This window comes from Limtongia smithiae, assembly GCF_038497785.1.
Source record: "Limtongia smithiae strain NRRL Y-17922 unplaced genomic scaffold V1518scaffold_1, whole genome shotgun sequence".
NCBI lineage: Eukaryota > Fungi > Ascomycota > Lipomycetes > Lipomycetales > Lipomycetaceae > Limtongia > Limtongia smithiae.
In genome coordinates this window covers 681,522-695,904 of record NW_027117622.1, presented here as the reverse complement: position 1 = coordinate 695,904, position 14,383 = coordinate 681,522, and the positions used below count along the sequence as shown (strand labels likewise).

General features: G+C 54.5%; 4 protein-coding genes across 4 annotated transcripts; 2 read left to right on the top strand and 2 right to left on the bottom strand.

Annotated features, from left to right (window-relative positions):
* Window positions 1-3,657: 3,657 nt before the first annotated feature.
* On the top strand, window positions 3,658-5,719 carry V1518DRAFT_16283 (cation efflux family-domain-containing protein). Its single transcript, XM_066900804.1, has 2 exons — window positions 3,658-3,827; window positions 3,888-5,719. Exons 1-2 carry the CDS (start codon window positions 3,746-3,748, stop codon window positions 5,270-5,272), a joined length of 1,467 nt encoding a protein of 488 aa, XP_066761923.1. The 5' UTR covers window positions 3,658-3,745; the 3' UTR covers window positions 5,273-5,719.
* Window positions 5,720-6,166: 447 nt separating this feature from the next.
* Window positions 6,167-7,819, bottom strand: V1518DRAFT_369035 (uncharacterized protein; the record flags this gene model as incomplete). Its single annotated transcript, XM_066901256.1, has 1 exon — window positions 6,167-7,819. The coding sequence occupies one exon, from the start codon at window positions 7,817-7,819 to the stop codon at window positions 6,167-6,169; it is 1,653 nt and encodes a 550-aa protein (XP_066761922.1).
* A 904-nt stretch (window positions 7,820-8,723) lies between these two features.
* On the top strand, window positions 8,724-13,038 carry V1518DRAFT_408783 (chitin synthase-domain-containing protein). The gene is made up of 2 exons (XM_066902217.1): window positions 8,724-12,563; window positions 12,621-13,038. Exons 1-2 carry the CDS (start codon window positions 9,107-9,109, stop codon window positions 12,854-12,856), a joined length of 3,693 nt encoding a protein of 1,230 aa, XP_066761921.1. The 5' UTR covers window positions 8,724-9,106; the 3' UTR covers window positions 12,857-13,038.
* On the bottom strand, window positions 12,931-14,340 carry V1518DRAFT_408782 (semialdehyde dehydrogenase). Its single transcript, XM_066902216.1, has 2 exons — window positions 14,212-14,340; window positions 12,931-14,154 (listed from the first exon to the last, which is right to left on the bottom strand). Exons 1-2 carry the CDS (start codon window positions 14,231-14,233, stop codon window positions 13,088-13,090), a joined length of 1,089 nt encoding a protein of 362 aa, XP_066761920.1. The 5' UTR covers window positions 14,234-14,340; the 3' UTR covers window positions 12,931-13,087.
* Between the last annotated feature and the right edge of the window lie 43 nt (window positions 14,341-14,383).

The following is a 14,383-nucleotide window of genomic DNA, read 5'->3' as shown; positions in this document are numbered from 1 at the left end:
AAAACGACAACGCACCGGCGCGGATCTGCATGTGCGCGGACTGCGGCCCCCTTCCCTGCCTCTGCGCACCGCGACGCGACCTGGCAGCGACGCGCTCTCGCCCGCCGTCTGTGCTGGACCGACGCGGCCCCGTGACATGCATGTGCCCGACGCGGCCTGCTGCCGCCCTGGGCAAATGCAGGCAGAGACGACCGCAGCAGCAGCAGGCTTCTTCTGGCGGCAGCGCCGGAACTAGATGAGTCATGTACCGCCGCAAGACCAGCTTCTGTCAGACCCTGCCTTGCCCGTTTGCAGATAGCGCACCCTGCTCTCGGAAAGTGCAGAGGCTGCGAGCGGCGTCGACTTCAATATGGACCCTGTGTGACCTGGACGGGTGTGACCTTGGGCGGTGTGACCCGGCCCGTCGCACAACCCGTTCCGTCCCGTCCCGCAGGGCCGCACCGCACTAGTTGTACACCTCGCCCCTCGCTCTCATCACCGCCGATGAGGCCCGGAGTGGAAGGGCCCATAGCGAGGCCACCCTTGCAGGCCGCTGCAGGCTCTGCCCCTGTGTCCCCCTTTCTGGCTGGCGGCCGGCTAACCTCGCCAGCCTACGCTCCTGTTTGCCGCAGCAGAGCCTTTCGGAAGGAGCAATTACCGTGGTCGACTGGCCGTTTGTAGGGGGCCCTTGTGAAGTAGAGGGGGTGTGTAGGATCATCATCACACGATGGGACGTGGAGCAGCCGATCGCGGGGTGCAGCCCCCTTGGAAGGATGCGGCCCTGTTGCCCTGATTGAGCTCAGGCATGCGTGCGCGCGATCGGCGCGCACGCAATTGCACGCGCTCTTGCCTACTTCGGGTCACACCTCTGCGGCGCATGCGGCTGGACAGGTATGCGTGACTTGTGCGTGCGTACCTGCATGCGGCCAGACTTGGGTCCGATTCAGTGTATAGCGTGCGCGCACTGCTGGACCCTGGCACGTCCGGCGCCGCCTGCCTGCTAGCAACTGTTGGGGAGAGACTTCCACAATGCTGGTTCCAGGCATGAGTTCACACACACCGCGGACGGAGCGTTACTGCCGACGGCGGCATTCGTCGCTCAATCCCACACAGCATGCTGCCTTGCAGTGTAAATATGCCATACAACTCTTGTCCTGTGTGAGGACTAAGCTGGGCGGATATGGGGGGGACGACGGGTGGGGGGTGTTGACGAGAGTGGCAACAGCGGGCGAAAGACATGAAGCGAGCATTGCGATCGCGTAGTGGCAGCATAGTCCGCTTGGCGAGATACCCTTGAAGCGGAACACACTCTTCGAGCGCAAAACGAGAGATGCTGTCGGCGCCACCGCTCAGATGACTGCTGTTGAGCCACGGCGGAGTGCCGCGGGATGTAAGATGCAATTAGAGGGCGGCACCCTAGGGTCTGCTAAGTTCAATGCAACTCGGCATCATGAAGACATACGCAGCCGTTCGAATGTGGCCTGTCAAGTTGCACTGTTGCGCTGTCCTCCGCGTGCGGTCCACTCTTCACCACCGATCACGCGGGCCACGTAGAAGCCAGGTCGCTTAGAGGGCGCTCACCCTGATGGTTTCAGCATAGGGCTGCGCGGAAAACACGCTCAGACGCTCACAACAGTCAACTGCGTCACGGGGTGTGTGCTAGCGTGAGAGGACACAGGGGCGATGATTCTGGCGGTTGTCTGCGCTCTGGTCATGCACGGCTGCAGACGGGCGCTATGGTGCTTGGCGTGGCTGATCACACAGTTCACAACAACAAGCTTCTTGGCCATGGCGCCGTCATTCATCCTGCGCGGACGGCGCGCTGGCGCGTCACGCCTTGAACCGCAGCGCGATCAGCCTGCGAGGCGCTCGGCTTCGCATTATGGTGACCGACAAGAGTTTTGGGTCATAAGTCCCCTCGAGGGCTGCTGTTTCGCGCGTGGCTGCTCTGCGGCACGAGCGCGGGTCCTCGTGTGCGCTGCACATGCGGCCAATTCTCGCTTACAGTCGCACCGCTAGAAGTGTCGTCGTGGTCACCAGCACTCTAAACGAGTTCAATGCGTGCTCCTTCCTACCGCCCATCTGCGTCGCCTGCCGCTGCTTTTGCCAGACCACCGCCTTCGCTTGGCTCTCGTTCCTCGCTCGCTCCCGTAGCAGCCTAGCAGGCCGCCCCTGCCCCTGCTGCTGCCGCAGCTGCACTGCCGCCGGACGCAGCACCTGAGACATCGTGCTCGTTTTCGGTGCTGACGGCGCCGTCCAAACCTGCCATGTATGTACGGTCCCAGATTAGCACAACGTGCCTGATCTCCGCAGAGCTTGTAATATCGGACCATACATCGCCAAGATGTCCACTCTGTCACGAGCAATCGTCGTGAATACAAACACCGCAGCGCCCTATTTGTGGCTGACCTAAACTTGCAGACACTCGCAAGTCGAATACAGCTGGCAAGTCGCAAATTCATTTCCCGCAAGTAGGGCGTTCTCCCTGATATCAGCTGATTTCCTGTACGACGCCTGCCGGATCATCTAAATTCGCGATTGGTAGTTCTGAATTCAAGGGACAAATGTCTGTGCATCAATCGTGCGTACAGCACGCCTTCAAAGTGCATCCTCTCGTCCAGCGTGGCCCCTTGGGCCAATTACAGCAAATGCTATCGAATACTTCATCGAGAAAACAATGGTGCTCAGCTAGAGAGCTTTTGTTAACGTTCTCGCCACCTGAGATTCTATGTGAAACTAAGGTCACCCTGTTTCCTCTGCACCGCCAATGGCAACATTACGACGTGCATGTTTGTTCTTCTCGGCAGGCTGCAGTTAGGTCCCTCTGCCGCATGGCTGCAGCGACGTCGGCTGTACAGCAGCACCGTCTCGTAACTACTGGTATGGGAGAGTAATTCAGGGCAGCGGTTCTTGCGTCGCTGGGGTTTGGACAAGCGTCGCACAACCTATCCCTAGGTTCGCTTCAGCATGCTTCTCTACAGATCGACCTTGTAAATCCAACTTTCTGCTCGCTGCCAACAGCATCTTGACCGCATCTGCCAGCTTATCTATGCAACCTACCTAGCTCTAGTCTGATACGCTTCGAAACGGTGCTTGGCGACGTGCAACTGTGCGTCTGAGCAACACACAAACCCCACACAACCTCCAATGTCCCCTGTAAGCCCTGTGTTGAGTGGTGCCAGCAACAAAATTTTGCTGGGGCACGCGACACGTGTATAGCACGCAATATCTCTTGTTCCGCATGAAATCGTGGATATCGGAAGCACAAGGCACACTCCTTTTCTTGCTCTGCGTGCCCTTAGTAGTTGTGCTAGCTGTAGAAGATGGTCGTGAAGCCTAAGGCGGAGTGTATATTTCTATGTGCGGACTTTGGCCAGAGGTCTTCGGAACGCCGCCGGCGGCCGGCCTTGGTCAGGGTCCGAAAATCTTGTGCGACATCACAAGCCGAACTGTGCCGTGTGTCATTCCCCACCTAACTGACAACACCACACCTCTCCCATCATCAATCAACAATTTCGAGTACTACGAAGTGCAACTCAGAGACAAGCGCAGTTTTGTGACAATTGTTCGATTGTTGTTGTCAGAGTAACTGTGAAAGCCGCCTTGGTCCGTCGGCAGTGACACAACGGGACGTGGCGACTCTAACCCCTCCGCTTTCTTCTTCCCGAGATCAGCAGTTAGCAACGCGTATACCCGCTTGTCCTCCACAACGCGCAGACCATATCCGCCACGGTACCGTGAGACATAGTCGACAGCATCGTTTGCCATGGCTCTTCTCAGCAAGCAAGGCAGGATTATATGCCTGCTCGTTATCGATTCCGCTTTTTTCCTGCTCGAAGTGATCATCGGTCCGTTTTTCCCGTTCGGTTTACAGTAATGTTTCTGCTAACTGACCACTTCTGCTACAGGCTATGCTGTTCACTCGCTCGCACTCGTCGCGGACTCTTTCCACATGCTGAATGATGTGTTTTCACTTCTTGTCGCGTTCTGGGCAGTCAAAGTAGCAAATTCGCGTGCTGCTTCATCAGAATACTCCTACGGATGGCAGCGTGCAGAGATACTCGGTGCTCTCGTCAACGGAGTCTTTTTATTGGCTCTGTGCCTCACAATATTCCTAGAGGCGCTGCAGCGATTTGTTGAACCGCAAACGATCACGAACCCGAAGCTCGTCTTCGTTGTCGGGTGTGCAGGCTTGCTGTCCAACATTTTGGGCCTTTTGCTATTTCACGAGCACGGGCACTCGCACTCACACGGTGGTGGCGATGATCATACTGTCCGAGACACTGGCGATGCGGAATTAGACAACACCGACGCCATGGAGATTGGCGCCTTGCTGCCTGAAGTTGTTGTGCAGAACTCGTTGGAACAACAATATGCGAACGGCCACGCCTCCACCGCGTCATCGACTGTCCACCCGCTCGAATATGTCGAGGGTGATGTGGATGAAGCCACGTCGCTTCTTGCCGACGAGGACGGGCACTCGCATTCGACGGCACATTCGCACTCTCATAGCGGACATAGCTCGACTGCCAGCTCGACACGTGCGCGCGCGCAAAAGGCCAAAGCTAAGCATACGCAGTCTCTTAACATGCGCGGTGTGTTTTTGCATGTGATGGGTGATGCATTGGGTAATGTCGGCGTTATTGCCACCGCGCTGTTCATCTGGTTCTCAGACTACTGGTGGCGATTTTACTTTGATCCAATGGTTTCTCTTTTCATCACATGCATTATCTTCGCGTCCGCTCTACCGCTGGTGAAGTCGGCGTCCAAGATTCTGCTACAGGCAGTTCCTACTGGAATCAACATCGCACATCTGACGCAAGAAATCGAAAGTATGCGGGGCGTGCTTTCGGTTCACGACTTCCACATATGGATTCTACGCGAAAGTCTGTTCATCGCCAGTCTTCACGTTACTGTTAGTGTGTCCGCGGACGACTTTATGTTGCTGAGTAACAACATCCGCGCGTGTTTGCATTCTTACGGCATCCACTCCGCGACCATCCAGCCCGAGTTTAGATCTATTTCGATGCACTCATCCGTGGCGTCGTCGCAGGCGTCGTTACGGCAACCCTCGACTTCGTCGCCAGCAACAACGCCCGGATCGGTAACTTCTCTCGGCAGTGGTGATGCGGCCGTTAGCATTGATCCTCTGTCAGTTCCGGATAAGTTTGACGCGGGATGCTTATGCGTCGACGGCTGCGCAGAGGCGGCTTGCTGCGTGAAGAATTTGACAAAGTCGGACAAGTCGGTGCATGAGCACGAGCACGAGCACGAGCACGGCCATGTGCATTAAATTACGAGCCACACCTCGCGGCGATAAGAAGTAACCATATCAAAACTGCATCACGTTTTATACCTTGTCAAGCGATTACAGCTCATATACTACAGCATGCAGTGCTGCTATAATTGAGAACCAACACTTTGCTATATATTTTGTTTTGTAACAGAGGATCTCTGGTTGTGTGTTTTTGTCTGTTTTGTGTTTGTCGGTGACGCATGGGACCTGTAAGATTTCAGTTTTTTGTCTGAACGGGATGTTTTACCATTGATTTGGTTGCGTGCACTGGATAATTAGTGGATTTGTTATTTGATATTGATTGAGCTGTTGCGCCATCGCAACCGCTCTGGAACCTTGCATGCATACTTGGCCAACAGCCGTATTGTCGTTTACATTTTTCTCTTCTTTCTACTTTGTGTGACTTTGTAATCGTGCTTTCCTTTTGTTTTGGATCATCGTTGTACTATATAGACTACCGCATGAAATAGTGAAGCGTTGAGATCGCATGATTTTGAGACATAACGAATTAATTATGATCTAAACACAACGCGAGCTCTCTCTCGGACCGAAAAGCAAACATAACTATGGATAATGGCTTCAAGATTGTAAAGGAAGGTACAAAACTGACAGCCCAGTCATTACTACAATATAAATACTAATATCAACAATGCAAGCACGCGCTAATTAATGAATACCCCACCCAGCCATACAATGCGACAGATAACACAACGCATCTAACTGTCCAAAACACTAACAAAAAGATTTGTTTTTTGCACCACAGTGATTAGTCAAGTAAATATACAAGGGCCGGTAAACCACAAAGTTCGCTCTATTGTGTGTTGACCGTACTCGATTTTTTGGGTTGGAAGTATGCGAAACCAAAACAAAGAAACACAGGATAAATGAAGTTCACATAACAACACAGTCCCTGTCCTTGTCAGATTCCGCTCGCTTGAGTTTTCCTGGAGTGTTCTGCGACGTATCGAAATTTTTGTCCTTCTTTGCCAGCTTGTCGTTCGACTTGTTTTTCTTTGATGTAACGCCGTTGACTGGCCGCTCGTTGAGAGTCTTTAGTCGTGCTTTGGCGCGTTCCTCGCCTCGCTCTGCGGCACGGACGTACCACACGTTGGCTTCAAGCAGGTCTCGACTTGTGCCAATACCGGCTTCGTAAAAGTGACCGACCGCGAACATTGCTTTCGGATAACCAGCCTCGGCTGCCTTGTGTGCCCACTCGTACGCTTCCTCTTCGCTCTGTTCCAGTAGAGGTGGCGCGCCGACCATGTACCATGCGCACAAAGCCAGCATGCTGCTTGCATCGCCCGCCAAAGCTGCGATTGTGTAGTAATGCACGGACAGCGCTGGATCGACGGGACATTTGAGGTCGCCTACCTCATATGCGTGACCTAGACGTGCCGCGGCCGGGGCGTATCCAAGATCTGCCGACTTCACGTACAGCTGCGCGGCGTAGATGTCGTCTTGAATGATGATGTCTGAGTAGCCCGTCTCATATATGCCAGCAAGTTCGTATGGACCTTCTGGGAATATCTCGTTCGCGACCTCTGTTGCACGGGAAAGCCATTTTATGCCCTCCCGCTCCTGGTTGTGCAGACCGAGTCTGCCGTAGAAACATGCGACGCCGAGCTTGAGCGTTGCGCCGGGGTGGTTCTTAGCTGCCGCCGCACGGAGAAACTGGACGGCTTTCCGCGGCTCTGTGGCTGTGCCCCATCCTTCTTCGTAGCACAATGCCGAGCGGTATGCCGCTTCAACATGCCCGTGCTTGGCCGCGGCGACAAAGAGAATGAAAGCTTCTCGAAGATCACGTCGGCCGAGGATGCCGGACGAAAGGGCGTCGCCGAGAAGGTACTGCGCGTCGGGGTACGATCTGTCAGCAAGTTTACGTAGCACGGTTGTGGCTTCCTTGACGAGATGGTCGCGCCGCTGAATATTACTCGCCGCAATGGCGGGGGACATCTGTGTGACAGAGGAGCCAGACTTTTGCGAGGAGGACGCGGAGGACATGGCCACACTCTGGTCCTCGGACGCATAGACAGAAGGTGCTGAGTGGATGGACGCTGACGAGGATGTCGATTCGGACGAGGCCGTACTCTGAGACTTCCGCAGCAACTGCCGCGGCCCAGTGGCGGACATGATCGGACCGGAGTCAGACCGCGTGAGAGTGTCAAGCGAAGCGCTTCCAGGCGGGACGGGAATAGAGAGTGCAGTGGAGATCAGAAACCTGGCGAACTCGAACTGCACGTTGGGATCCGGCGACCGTTTGGCGTTGCTGCGGTACAGATCGAGAGTCTTCTCATGTGCAAGCAGCGCGCCCTCGCCCTCCTTGCCGAGGGACCCAAGAAGATGAGACTGGTCAAACTGGGTGGATAGCGGCCGAGACAGAGGAAGCCGCGACGGTGGCCGAGGAATAGCATGGTGGAGATATGGGGAGGAAGAGGAGCCGCTAGGGGTAGAGTATATCGTGTTCGTGGGTGCCCGCGAGGCAGCCTGGAGCTGTGACGGCGCTGAGAACTTTGTTGGCGAGGAGTTTCCTGAGGAGGGTGTCATGGAGGGCGAGACTGGCTGCGCCGAGCGGTCGGCGAAGGCAGCTGCTGCGTGCAAAGAAGCGGTAGAAGCGGAGGCCGGAATGGAGGGCATCATGGCGGCGGCGGCGGCTGTGTGAGAGCGGGCGGGAACACGGGACGGAGGCAGGGGGCTGGCCGACGCGGGAGCAGCAGAGCGCGCGCTTCAGAAGAGGCGGAGACGCACGCTCGAGACGAGAGAGTGCCGACGCGACGATTTGTTCGCGCAGGAGGAGTCCTTGTGTCCACAAGACGCGCAATGGCTGGCCTGGGGAACGTGCTCGGCTGGCCGGGCTCTGCTCCCCAGGAGTGTGTGTACTGCGGTGATGAGTGTGGAGCACCCCTTCCGGGGCCAGTCGTGCCGGCGCCGCGCAGGGGTAAATATAGCAGGGTCTGTAGTGTTGTCCGTGGCTCCAGAAAGGGGCTGGTGCCTACGCCGGCCTCGGGTTCCGCGCTCGGCGGACGAACCTTGTCCTGGCACGCGCGAGCGCCTATGACGTCGGTGATGTGCCTGTTATTGGCACAGCACGCGTTCTTGAGTTCCATGTCTCTGGACGCGCCTCTTTGACCGCGTTCCGCACCGCGTGTGGCGCACTGCCACGCAGCCCGCCCGCTAGTCCCACATGCCGTGACACATTTCTGCACCCACTCATGCACACACTCTGCGCTACAGCTGCCCGCGAAACCATCGAAGTCGTGTATTCTGCGGCATACTCCCGCACGACGCGTCGTGGCGCCGCAGCGCGTGTGGCGGCGAAGCTTGTCTGAACACCCGTATTACGCGTATGCATACGCAGCACCTCGAAGGCTACTTAACTCCACCAACTCCCCGGATTGCGCCGGCGCCGCCGGCGCGAGCTGCTACAGCAAGTTCTGCCACAGCTTCTACTCGTCCCCGGACCTGCAGCAACGAAAGTGAAACAAAAACACTGTATTAAGCGCATTCACTGCGAGTCCTCGCACGTGCCCCACGCGTGCAACCAGGCGCCGTGCGGCGGACCCCGAAATAGCGCCCCCTCAGTCCTGACACGGCAAGTCGTCAACAAAATAGTTACCCGGCTGGCTGCATTTTTGCCCGCGCGACCCCTGCGCCAGCTGCGTCGCGCGCTGCGCTGTTCCTGTGCCCGTCTCATCTGTTTGTTTGCTATTTCTGGGTTATCCCAGCAACACTCCGCTTCGCATTTCGTGTTTGATCTCCTCCTTCCCGTCCAGGAACACACCCTTTTCCTTCCTTCTGGCCGACGCGACTGCCCCTGTTCGCACCCCGCTAGCTATGGACTCCTCGCCTCCTGGCAGGCGCATCCCCCAGTCCACATCTGCGCCCCTCGTCCGGAACGCTCCTTACGGTCGCGATGTCGAGCGAGAGGCGCCGCGCGGCATGACAACCTCGGTGTCCGCAAACGACTTCCACCGCAAGCGCTCTCTGGTCAAGCCCGAGCGGTCGCGCGTCAACAAGGACCATCCGACCTACTACTATGCCCAGCATGCTGCCCAGCAGCGCATGCCCGTGCTGCCATCCACCACCGGCAATGATCCTAACGTCTATGAAGGTGAGGCTTCTGGCTCCTCGTCCGGTGCGGCAGAACCGCTCAATCGCGGTGGTTCGGGCCGCCGGCGCGAGCACAACATGTTTGCGCCTGAGGACGACGACGATTTTTACGATATCGAAGAAGACGATACAACAAAGAGCTCTCCGGTTACCAAGAGCGCGGCTTCAGAAGTTGCCTCGCCATCAACTCTTGTTTCTGGTCCGTCTCCTCTCCTGAAGCACGACAGTGTCGCGCGAGCGACAGCCGTCCCTGGTAGTGGTGCGGTTGGCGTACCTCGACGGGCTAATACTGCAGCATCTCTTGGCGCTAACAAGCCGCCATCGCTGTGGCATGTATACTGCTCCCTTATCACATTCTGGGCTCCGTCAAAAGTCATGTCTTGGTGCGGCATGCCTACAAAGGCCCGGCAAGCGGCATGGCGCGAGAAAATCGGTCTTATCTCTATCATTCTTATAATCGGTGCCTTCGTTGGTTTCCTTACCTTTGGCTTTACCGATGCCGTCTGTCAAAACAGTGAAACGCGATTACGATCGAATACTATCAATACGGGCTACCTTATCATTCACGGTCGCGCTTATGACTTGACACGTTCGCAGCATCCTGTTGCCAACGGTGTTCCGGCAAACTCGAATATTCTCTATCCTCCTGTCGATGCCGGCGGACAGGATGCGTCATTCATGTTCCAGAACGTCAATTCACATTGCAAAGGACTGATCGAACCTACTTCGGATTCTGACATCCCTTACGACGATGAAGGTAACATGGCGTGGTACTTCCCCTGCAAGACGTTCAATCAGGACGGCTCATCGACCCCAAATTTCACTTGGTCATACTACACAGGATATGCGTGCCATACCTCAAATACGGCCCGTGAGGCGTACTACGATCTCACCGTTTCTGGTGAAGTCTACTTCACTTGGGAAGACATCACAAATTCGTCTCGCAATCTCGTTGTTTACAGCGGCTATGTTCTTGATCTCGACTTGCTTGACTGGCTCGACACCGGTGCGCAATTTGCGACTGACAGATTTGACGAAATTCACGAAGCCGCGACCAGCGGTGCAATTCGTGGGACCGATATCAGCCGTCTCTTGACTTCCACCTCTGATCGCCAGATTGCCAAATGTCTGCTTGAAACCATCAAAGTCGGATCCATTGACACTGACTCTATCGGCTGTATCGCGTCTGATATTGTTCTCTACGTGTCCCTTGTGTTCATTGTCGTTATCGTCTTGGTGAAATTCGTTGTTGCCGTTGTTTTTGCGTGGTTCCTGTCGTGGAAACTTGGCGTGAAGTACACTGACGACGAGAAGAAGCGCATATCGGAAATTGAAGACTGGACGGATGACATTTATCGGCCGGCTCCTCATATCATCAACGCTCAGAATAATGGTACGACCAACAACCGCGGTAGTAGGTTTTTTCCTCGAACGTCTCGCTTCACCACCTCTTACAATGGCAACAAAGAGAGGTCACGATCACGTTCTCGCGGAATACCCACTACCATGGCCTCTCAGGCCCAGTCATCGACTTCGCACCTTATCGTCCCTGGTTCGCTCTATACTCATTCGCGCAACGGATCATCGGCAAATCTATTCAACTCGAACGCGTCTGCGCCTGCCGGGTTTGCATCTTCATCTACAACGGTGAATCTTCTTTCTCGTGGGCGTGAAGGCGCACCGGAGTCTGAGAGCGCGCGGGGCTCAACCTATCTTCCACCAGAGAGCGAAGATTACGAGGCCGGAATGACGAACTTTTACGATGACAATGTTGTTCCACAGCCTCCTGCTGATTACCAACCTTTTGGCTATCCGCTTGTTCACACCATCTGTCTCGTCACTGCCTACTCTGAGTCGACTGAAGGTCTTCGGACCACCTTGGATTCTATTGCAACTACCGATTATCCCAACTCGCACAAGTTCATTTTGGTTGTGTGCGACGGTTTGATCCGTGGTGCTGGTAACGACCTCACTACACCGGATATCGTTCTTGGGATGATGACGGACTTCTCAATTCCTCGTGACCAGGTGGTGGCTTATTCCTATGTTGCAGTGGCATCCGGAACCAAGCGCCACAACATGGCCAAAGTTTACTCTGGATTTTACGCCTACGATGACGAGACCGTTGATCCAGCCAAGCAACAACGAGTCCCCATGATGTGCATTGTCAAGTGCGGTACTCCAAAGGAAGCGGAACTCTCAAAGCCTGGTAACCGTGGCAAACGTGACTCACAGATCATTCTGATGTCTTTCTTGCAGAAGGTTATGTTTGACGAGCGGATGACCGAACTGGAATACGAAATGTTTAGCGGCATTTGGAAGGTTACGGGCATATCTCCAGATATGTACGAGATTGTTTTGATGGTGGACGCCGATACCAAGGTATATCCGGACTCGTTGACGCATATGATCTCCTGCATGGTTTACGATCCCGAAGTGATGGGCTTATGCGGGGAAACCAAAATTGCGAACAAACGGCAATCATGGGTCACCGCTATCCAAGTGTTCGAATATTATGTGTCTCACCATATCACGAAATCATTTGAATCAGTTTTTGGCAGTGTCTCTTGTCTTCCCGGATGTTTCTGCATGTACCGAATCAAGGCACCAAAGGGCGATGATGGTTACTGGGTTCCTATCTTGGCCAATCCAGATATCGTTGAGCGATATTCTGACAACGTTATTGACACTCTGCATAAGAAGAACTTGCTCCTTCTTGGCGAGGACCGATATCTGTCGACGCTGATGTTGCGGACTTTCCCCAAGCGAAAGCAAATCTTTGTTCCGCAAGCTGTCTGCAAGACTATGGCTCCAGATACATTCCGAGTTTTGTTGTCGCAGCGCCGTCGTTGGATTAACTCCACAGTGCACAATCTTATGGAACTAACTCTTGTGAACACACTGTGCGGTGTCTTCTGCGCTTCGATGCAATTCGTGATTTTGATCGAGTTGACTGGTACATTAGTGCTTCCTGTTGCGTTAGCATTCACGATATACATTGTCGTAATTTCGATTGTACGAAAACCTGTTCCCATTATTCCGCTGGTGTTGCTTGCTCTCATTCTTGGTCTCCCCGGTGTGCTAGTCATCGTCACCGCCCATCGATTCAGTTACGTCATCTGGATGTTGATATACCTGGCTGCTCTACCTATTTGGAACTTTGTTCTGCCCATCAATGCGTGTAAGTACAACTTTCTGTGGTGATTGTGTGTATTGATGATACTAAGAGATGTCATAGATTGGAAGTTTGACGATTTCTCCTGGGGTGAGACCCGTATGGTCCAGGGCGGAGACAAGGGCCACGAGGAGGCGGAGGGCGAGTTTGATTCTTCGCATATCAAGATGCGCAGGTGGCGTGACTTTGAGCAGGAAAAGAAGGCGCAGCAGCTGCAGCTGCAGTCTCCATCCCATCAGCAACAGTATGTGGACGTTAAACGGTCACAGAGCCCGGGAAGGTGGCCAGTAGAGAACTAGAAGAGCTGTAATGTGGTCATACGTTTCGTTTTCACGGTTGTCGGGTGCTTGTTTTTTTGGGAGCAATGATAATATGAGAATGGAGAGAACAGATGTGTATTAAAATAAAACTTGGATGCATTTGTTTTCATTATCGCGCTTATGATACAATTGGAACAGCGGAAATATTAAAGCAGATATTTGTAGTTTAAAATATCTCTATGTCAAAAGGCTCTAGACGGAGCTAGTAATTTACAATAATCCACGTCCTAGGAGGGTCTCGGCAATCAAAATGCCGGCACCGGCTGCGCCAATGACAGTGTTGTGCGACAAAACGAGGAACTTGAAGTCAAACACAGGGTCTTCTCTAATTCTGCCGACCGACACGGCGTAACCGTTGTCGCGGTCACGGTCGAGTCGGGGCTGGGGCCGGTCCTCCTCCTCAAGAACATAGATGCACTGCTTCGGCGCAGAATAGCACTTGAGAATCTGAGCCTCGCACTTGTACTCCCTCAGCGCGGCCTTCACCTCCTCAACTGTAGGCTTAATCTCAGACGCGAACTTGATGGAGACGCACTCCAGGTGGCCGTCTGTAACAGCGACACGATTGCACTGCGCGGAGACAGCCATGCCAGATTTCAGAGTGAAAGAGTCGTCGTCGCCAACGGAACCGAGAATCTTCTTGGTCTCCCACTCAAGCTTCTCCTCCTCGCCGGAGATGTAGGGCACGACGTTGTCGAGAATGTCAAAGCCAGGGACACCGGGAGAAAAGCCACCGCCGGAAATGGCCTGCATGGTCGTCACTGTGACAGCAGAAATGTCGCCAAACTTGTTGATGAGGACGCCTAGTGGGACGACAAGACCGGCTGTGGAGCAGTTGGAGTTGCAGATGATGAAGCCATGCTTGCCCTGGTTCTGGGCCCTCGCGGCTTGCAAGCGTCGCGCAATGACATCGAGATGCGAAGAGTTGATCAGCGGCACAACGAGTGGAACGGTAGGAGCGCGTCTGTAGTTCTTGGCGTTAGAGATAACGGCGAGTCCGTTCTCGAAGAAGTCTTTCTCAATATCGCCAGCGACGTCGGCGTCAAGACCAGAAAATACAACATCGCACTCTTGGAATTCTCCGCTCGCGCACGGCGACACAATGATGTTGCGCGCCACACTCGGAATGGTGGCGGTCTGTCGCCACTTCACAGCGCTAACGTAAGGCTTTCCTGCGGAGCGTTCGGATGCACCGAGACGGTACAGCTCGAACTCGGGGTGGTCAGCAAGGAGTAGGATGAACTTCTGTCCAACACTTCCGGTGGCGCCAAGGACACCTAGAGGGGGACGCGTTAACACACGCTTTGCGATGCCCAGGTGAATAATAGTCTTACCAGCTTTCTTTCGTTCGGGCATGGTGGGCAGTGCTGTAGAATGCTACAGAGGCTCGAAAGAGCGATAATTGAGATTGGGTGTGCGAATGACTGATGGCGTTGAGATACGCTTGATTGCTCACAAGTTTCTGGGCGCGTCTCGAGATTTTTTTAGAGTTTGATGAAGGTGAAT